General features: G+C 29.5%; 1 protein-coding gene across 1 annotated transcript; it reads right to left on the minus strand.

The window, feature by feature from the left end:
* Positions 1-3131: 3131 nt before the first annotated feature.
* LOC124827715 (G-type lectin S-receptor-like serine/threonine-protein kinase At1g11330) lies at positions 3132-6319 on the minus strand. Its single transcript, XM_088091362.1, has 7 exons — positions 5308-6319; positions 5118-5219; positions 4799-5001; positions 4506-4716; positions 4039-4276; positions 3818-3968; positions 3132-3744 (listed from the first exon to the last, which is right to left on the minus strand). Exons 1-7 carry the CDS (start codon positions 6131-6133, stop codon positions 3433-3435), a joined length of 2043 nt encoding a protein of 680 aa, XP_087947488.1. The 5' UTR covers positions 6134-6319; the 3' UTR covers positions 3132-3432.
* Positions 6320-8326: the final 2007 nt, after the last annotated feature.

Consider the following 8326-nt stretch of genomic DNA (forward strand, 5'->3'; position numbering starts at 1 on the left):
TTCTTGAGAGATGTTAAACTTCATAATTGCTAAACTAAGTTCAATTTCAGTGTTATATTTTCAATTCTTGTGTAAGTGTGCATTGGTTGAAAAATTGAGTAAGAATTGTGATTTCTAAGTTATGGAATATGAACTAAAAAGACTTATATTTGCTTATACCTAATATTTTTAGTTTGTTTTTTTATTTTTAGTATTTATGTGAAATTGACGTTAGAATAATCTTAGGTTCATATTGTGATTTTACATTTCATTCAACTGGAACTGGTTCTGTGTGATGATTTACTCTTTGACATTTACAATTTTTAGAATGTGGATTTAATTAGGAAATTAAGTTGTTCATTGGTTTCGTAGGTTGGTATCCAGGTTCATTTTAGTTTCTTATTCATTCAGATTCATTAGTTTAAGATCATTTTAGTTGCACTTATTTTTCATATTAGCTTAGGTCATGATGGTGTTTCTATCTTAGGTAGTTTAGATTTCTATTCTCAATTCTTATCTTTTATTTCAAATTATATTTTATTTTTTTCTTTTCTTTTTAAACCTATTTTAGTTTAGCTTTTTCTTTTTTTTTTAATTTCTTTCTCATTAATTAATAGTTAGTAAATAAATATAAAAATTAATCAAACATTTCTAAAACTTAATTGTACCGAGTTCAAGAATTGATATCTAAATTGTTCCTCTACTTTATTAATAGGAAAACTTAGTTTATTCTAATTTTGTGTGAATAAAATTCAATTTAACAAATAGTATTTTAAATAACTATTTTAAGTTACTCCTAAAAATAATATTTTAATATTTCAAACATGTTTTTTAAGTTTTTTTTTATCACAGTACTGGTTACCTGTTTATATATTAGCGAAACATACACATTAATTATATTAATTTTAGTTATATACTTTTAAAATTAAAAGGTCTGTGTTTTAAAATTTTAAATTTTAAATAACATTTATCATATAATTCATTGATAATTGATTTCATTCAATATGATTACACTTTCACCTACATAACAAAATATATATATATATATATATATATATATATATATATATATATATATATATATATATATATATATATATATATATATTATATCTGCGTCATTTATATAAATATACGTAACATCATGTTTTCAAAAATAATTAATATAAAATGAGAACTTTCCTCTAAATTTGAAGTTTAATTTTCACTTATTAATGTAAAATTTTAATAAATAGATGTTTATATCTATGAAGAGAAAAAGGATATTTTATTAGTTTGACAAGTTATTTCAAATTATTAAATTATTTACAATAAATACTTAAGTCTAATACTTAAAAGAAACTTTGTTGTGCCTTACTATATTATATAATTAAGTCAAAGATACGATCCATAAGAAAGTTATTTATCTATCACTTGCTTGTGGAACATGGAACATGAGTTTTAATTGTGACTTATATAATTTTGTAGGTAAGACACTGACTTTGGCTTTTTAAGCCTAACAATGGGGTTGTCCTTTACTTTTCATTCTATAATGCACATAGTAGTGTCTTATCAATAACCTCCAATAAAAAAAGTTTTTTTTTTAATAATATTATTATTATTATTATTATTATTTGTAATTATTTATATAATAAGTATTCCTTATTATATCAATATTATATCGTTATATTTTTTTATTGAGGGGTTCAAAACGATTAATTACAGTAAAAATATTGGTCAATCTATTAATAGATTAAATTAACAAAGTTAATTTCATAACTTATAAATTATTTATATTTGTTTATATATTTTTTTCCTAGAAATACAAGTTTAAATTTAGCTTTTTGTGTTATTTTTTTTTCATAATCAACTTTTTATATTTATTTGTATTTAATAAAAAATTGATCTTTAAGTTTTTCATATGATTAGTATAATTTTATGTATATAAATATATAGTGAAGTTTGTTGCAAGAAGTTGTTATTAGTATAAAGTGATTTAATAATATTCACACAAATATTTGTTAGAGTAATTATTTTGTATTAGCAAAATATATCATCAGTTGGTAGTTTAATTATATTTCACATATCCGTTAATATCATATATCATATATCATATATTAATAAAATATATGATATATTTCATTGATTTATATTATATTAAATGTTACATACATTTTTATTATTATTGATATTCAAGATTTTATAATTGATTTGGTGAGAATTCAGACACCATATGAATACATGTTATTTATCTACGTTTGTTGACTTGAATGGATTTGGAAGATAGTGATTGACGGGAATGTATTTGAGTGGATTTAAAAGTAAGTGAGAATGAATTTGGAAGTAAATTTTTTTAATCTGTCACATCAATCAAATCCTACACTAATTCTCACAAACTTTGATTTCATATCCACTCTCACTTACCTCTAAATCCACTCAAATAAACAATAAAAAATATTTACCTTCAAATCCCTTCAATGAGTCTCTCCAAAGTCCATTCAAGTGAACAAAGGACTAGAGAATGATACACTCTTTCATACTTATTATTTATTGTTATACATCCTAAATTCTTTTGTTGACTTAGTGTTGGAGAGATTCTCCTTCTTAACAACCAATAATTTGATTTTAAGAGTATTCAAGTCATCACTAAAATTTTGTCATCTTCTAAAGATCTATGTTTTATGTTTCAAATCCTTTTTTTGTCACCTGTTTAAAGATCTATATTTCAGATTCAAATACACTCACTGTGAGGTTGGGTGAAACTTTTCACCAATCACTTTAAGATTTTTATACTCTTCTATTATTTTATAATTTTATAATTTTTTCAGTTAGTTAAACTAACGTTTCTTTTAAATAATCTTGAAACGTGTTTAATGTTTCTTTTAGATAATCTTGCAACGTATCTAATGTTTCTTTTAGATAATCTTGCAGTTTTCAGCATTACTACACAAGGAAGTTCCACCATCTTTATTTTGATTTCTCAATATATAATTTGAGTTTCTAATGTTTCTTCCACCTCACATAAAGAGACTTGACATCACATAAATTCTCCTATGACTGAAATAAGTGTTCCATTGGAACGAGATTGCAAATACTAATTGATATGATAATATTAGAACACAAAATTCTATGAATTAAAGACCTAAAAATATCTACAATTGCAAGTTCAATAATGGAAGAAATCTCAATACTTTCTTAATTTAACTATTTATAGAGTAACTTAACTAATAGGAACTGCTATTGGTTATAACTGCTTAACTAACAGTACGTTTTAACGCAAAAGTTCCCTTTCCAACCATTAAACCATTTATTACAAATTTATCTAAAGAAAAATTATAATGTAACCCAACATCATACAATCCTTGTTAATCTCTGCATAACATACGTATTGTCTGTCTGTACATATAATGTAGCCACGGTCTTCTCTGCCACCTAATCAATTTCATTACACTCATCTTTCATAGTCTTCTTTTGCTACCTACCATAGACTTCTGTAATACTACTAATTGTATTCACGGAACAAACTCTTTGACTTTCTTCAGACGGCTCTGAATTAACCACGTTTTGCACCCGGATGAATGCAGGTTGACTTGGAGGAGGAAGAAAGACAACATCACTATTAAGCATAGAAACTACTGTAGCCATTGTGGGTCTGTCCGAAGCAAGTTCTTGTACACATAAAAGTCCTATGTGAATGAGCCTTAACATATCTTCATGATCATTAGGATCATATATTTCTGAATCAACTAAAGATAATATATTGCCTTCTTTCCACTGTGCCCAGGTCTGAAATGAAAACAAAAACAATTAGCTTTCAGCAAAGATTCCTATTATTGAGTTAGAAATTGTTGTGACTTACAAATCCTATAAGGGTAAGAGAATGCTCATCATCATAAAAGCTTGTGTTTCTTCTTCCACTAACAATCTCTAGCAGCAAAACACCAAAGCTAAAGACATCCGATTTCTCTGAAAACAGTCCTTGCATTGCATATTCAGGAGACATGTAACTGCTGCATTCAAATGTCAACCGTGATTCTCCAATAATTTTCTTAAGATAATGGATAAAAAAATTATACTTACTATGTTCCAACAATCCTATTAGTATTAGCATGATCTTCAGTTCTTCCAAAGATTCTAGCCATACCAAAGTCTGATATTTTTGGATTCAGTTCATCATCTAACAAGATATTACTTGTCTTCAAATCTCTGTGTATAATTTTTAGTCTAGAGTCTCTATGAAGATAAAGCAACCCTCGAGCTATTCCTTCTATTATAGAGCAGCGCTTCCTCCAATCTAGGAGTTTATGTTTTGTTGGATCTAAAAAGTAATGGCAGCATTATACTCTTGTGAACATAACATTAAAAGATGAAACAACGAAGCACGGTCATCTAAACCACTGATTTGGATGCTTTCGAGAAAACTAACTGGTTATGAAATGATTGTTTACATCTTGATATTTGTGTGCTAAATAAAGATAATCAAAGAAGTACAGAATTAGATATTGGATATATGAGACAAATACTAGAGAAGGAATCATAGAACTAACCAAAAATAAGCACATCTAGACTTTTGTTTGGCATATATTCATATAGTAGCATCTTTTCGTCACCTTCAATACAGCAGCCAAGAAGTCTTACAAGATTACGGTGCTGAAGCTTGGAAATTACGATAACTTCGTTCATGAATTCTTCTAGACCTTGTCCAGAGGCTCTAGAAAGTCTTTTAACTGCTATTTCTTGTCCATCTTGCAGTTTCCCCTGAAAAAAAAAAAAAAAATAATTCTGAGGACAACTATAAACAATTAATTGATTCAAATATGATAACTGTGTTTCAAGGTACCATGTAGACAGGACCAAAACCACCCTGCCCAAGTTTGTTGGACTGGTGGAAGTTGTTTGTGGCTGTTGCAAGCTTTTCGAAATCAAACAGGAGCAGCTCCTGTAGTTTAACTCGTGATAGTTCTTCAAATTCTTTGTTGCCTGTGTGTTCTAATGGTTCATCATTCTTGAAACATATGAAACCTTTCTTGCCCGTTTTCATTGCTGATTTGATTTAGTAACATATTTTAGCCAGAGTGATAAAGAAAATGTAAGCTTAGCTCCTTTACCAGTAGAAACAAAACTAAATTATAGGCCAAATTCTGAAGATGATGTCTTACCGGGGCGACAGGAAGTCCTTCTCCATATTATACATGCACAAGTGACAATGATCAGAATTCCTATTATCACTGTTACTATAATGATAATTATTGTTTTCTTCCCTTCATATGTCAAGGAAAAATATTAAATAAAAAATACAGGGAATTCCGTAAAAAATATGTTTAAAATGCTTGAGCAGACGTAGCATACCGTGTTCAAGTTCAGAAGGGTCTACACGAACATAGAGATGAAGTCCTCGATTTGAGAGTTGTTGGATGTCTAGTAGATTGTCATTCCAAGACATACAACCAATCCCATCATCGTGAGAATACGCAACACAAGAGCAATTCTTCAAGCATTGGCTTCTGCATGTCTCTGGCTCAGCACTAGACCATTCAGAAAAATCTGGAACTTTCACCTTTTGCAGTTCAAAAAATTGATCTTCATTTGTATCCATAGTTGTGTTTTGATCTTTGGCTCTTTCACACTGCAAAGGTGTGTTCCTAAAACATCCACTAGTCCAGTTTTGTGCATCCCATTCCTCTTTGTTGTTTGGCTCAAACCCTTTCAAACAGCTGCATATTGGTGAGCCATTTGTTCCTTGGCTCTGTGCATCACAGATTGCGAACGACCCGCATACACCATAAACATCACAATCCGATTCTTTACTCGTCCACGAAACTTCTAGTTCTTTCTTCTCATCATCCCAATATTTTTCTTCAACTTGGCCTTGAGAATTCAGAACGTAGATTCCGAATTCAGATATATTTTCTTGGTTAGCTTTATAATAGCCTTCACCATCTACAACCGTAAAACTGTTTAGATATGCACTGGCCATGTGGTCTACCCCCGTAAAGACCCCACCACTCCAGGGACCACTGCGCCAGTATGGTCGAGTTTCATTCCAGATAAACACTTCAACGATTTTTCCGCGTTCAACAGCACCCAAAGAGAAGCTCCCAACAGAGGGATCAGAAGGGTTCTTCCATGATGTAAGTCCTACTCCCCTACCTGTTCTATTGCTTGAAACTTTCATTTGGGGCAGTAATGTATTTGAAGGATGCTGAAAACTATCCCATAAGCTGTTCCCCGTTGTGGTTTCTGTGAGTTCTAGCTTCCCATCGTCTGAAAGCTGGGCAGTCGTATTGGTAGATGTGTTTGACACAGATGTTGACCAAATAACTTGATTCTGTCCATTCAGCACCACAAGATTGCCATCTTCAGAAAAAGGTAACAACTCCTGAAGAATCATTCAGTGATCGATTTCTGTTAGCAACCCATACGACTTGGATTGAAACTTCCACCAAATTCCAACGTATCGGTCTGAGGAGTTTGGAGGGGTGAAGAACCCGAACGTGAAGTTACCATCTTTGGAGCTTAGAGTTTCTAAGTCCTTGATGGTTTGTGATGAAGTGATGCTTTCTGTGGCAATACCAACGTCCAACACATAAAAACACATGAACAAAACAAAGGACAGTTTTCCATGGCTGCCGATACCCATTATTCCGATCATAGAATAAGATCTATTCCTAATATGACGTCAATGGCCACTCCTCCTTTTTTGAGTCTTCCATCTTCAACTGAACTGTCTCCACCTTCGGACATGTCAAGGTGGGCCAAAGTGATTTATTGGTTGACTTAAAAGCAATTTAGTTCAAGGTAAAATTTTTGTAACTGACTTTAGATAAATGTGTTTATCATCAAAAAAGGTTTTGTTTTCTCAATCTATATTATATAATATTATAGTATAATAAAAAAATATTGCACACGACTATTTATTTTATAGTATATATAATAAAATAATGTTGATGTGTTTCACTAAATATTAATTTTAATACAATAGTTAAAAATTAAAATGTTAATTTATAAACAATAAATAATTATAATAAAAAAATTATATAAAATAGTGAAAATATAAGAAAAGATTGGTGTTCACCTTCAGTTCAATTTGAACTCGTCTAACTGTTAATTAGGTGAAACAGTTTAACTTAACCCACGTTTAAAAAACTAGATTAAATCTAAATTGGCCCAATCTGTAGGATATACCTCAATTTCAAATTTTAACAATCACAAAGCAAATGCAATTTCTAGCTTATTTCTAGGAAAGTTAATGGACACTTTCAAACTAATATCAATCTTTCAATAAACAATTTTTCAACTCAATTAGTTTTTAGAACTAAAGGCTGCTCACAAGTTTCTCCTCTCGTTTATTAATATTTATTACGTAGAAAGACGAAAATACAGAAAAAAAAGAAAAAGAAAAGAAAGATCACTTAAAAATAAATAAGTGTATAAATATTTGGTAGTGTGTAGACATTAAGAAAAAATGTTTTGAAAATTATAAATTTTGACAGAAAGAAATAAAATGATAAATAAAACTAAGTACGAAATAATGGAGGAGATGCTAATTAATAATTTCTTCTTCTTCTCTTTCTTAATCTAAACTTCCAAAACTAATTTCCTTTTTCCAAATACTCTACAAAAAGTAGGAGTTAATGGGAGAAAAAGAGAAATATTAATGTAGGATTATAAGAAATAATGAAAATAGAAGATACAAATACCATTATAGTAAAAAATTGATTAATTTATAGAAAAATTAAGTAATCAAATTTTAAGATTATTTTCGGTAAACGCCTTGGGACCAAACAATCCTGTTGTAGACATGCTATTACTAAATGATGCTTTATGAAAGGACCACTAGACTAAACCATATCTTAGTAAATGCATCAATGTGACACATGGCATTTTTGCTAAACGTGCTCTTAATGTATTTTACTAAAGAATACAATAATGTACTACATGATGATTTCGGTAAACGCGCTAAAGTTATTAACAGCGCTTCAAAAATAATATGTTGAATAATAATTTTCTAAACGCGCTCTTATACTAAACGATAATTTGTTAGTAAACACCTTTCAAAGGCTAAACAATAGCCTTATACTAAACGATGAAACCTTTATGAATCAATACTTATCTTTTGAAAAGTGCTTAAAGGATTTACATGTATAGAAAAATTGACAAAATTGTTTTAAACACGTAATTCAAAACATTAAATGCACAACGCTTGACAAAAATAATAAGAAAAAAGACATACATGCAAGCATACATTTATACTCTACTTTGTGTAGACGTTAGAAGTTTTCACCACAATGAAAACTTCTACCATTCTAGTTTGCATGATTATTTTTTGGATCATGATCATTTGTATTATAGGTATAGTGACTATGAG

Source organism: Vigna umbellata, chromosome 5 (genome assembly GCF_029865625.1).
Source record: "Vigna umbellata cultivar VRB3 chromosome 5, Vumbellata_1.0, whole genome shotgun sequence".
Taxonomy (NCBI): Eukaryota; Viridiplantae; Streptophyta; class Magnoliopsida; order Fabales; family Fabaceae; genus Vigna; species Vigna umbellata.

Coding starts and splice junctions, on each gene's coding strand:
- LOC124827715 (XM_088091362.1), bottom strand. CDS start 6,133: ATGAAAGTTTCAAGCAATAGAACAGGTAGGGGAGTAGGACTTACATCA. Junction 4,277..4,505: donor TCTAGATGTGCTTATTTTTG/GTTAGTTCTATG, acceptor ATTACTTTTTAG/ATCCAACAAAACATAAACTC. Junction 3,745..3,817: donor CTCTTACCCTTATAGGATTT/GTAAGTCACAAC, acceptor TTTTCATTTCAG/ACCTGGGCACAGTGGAAAGA.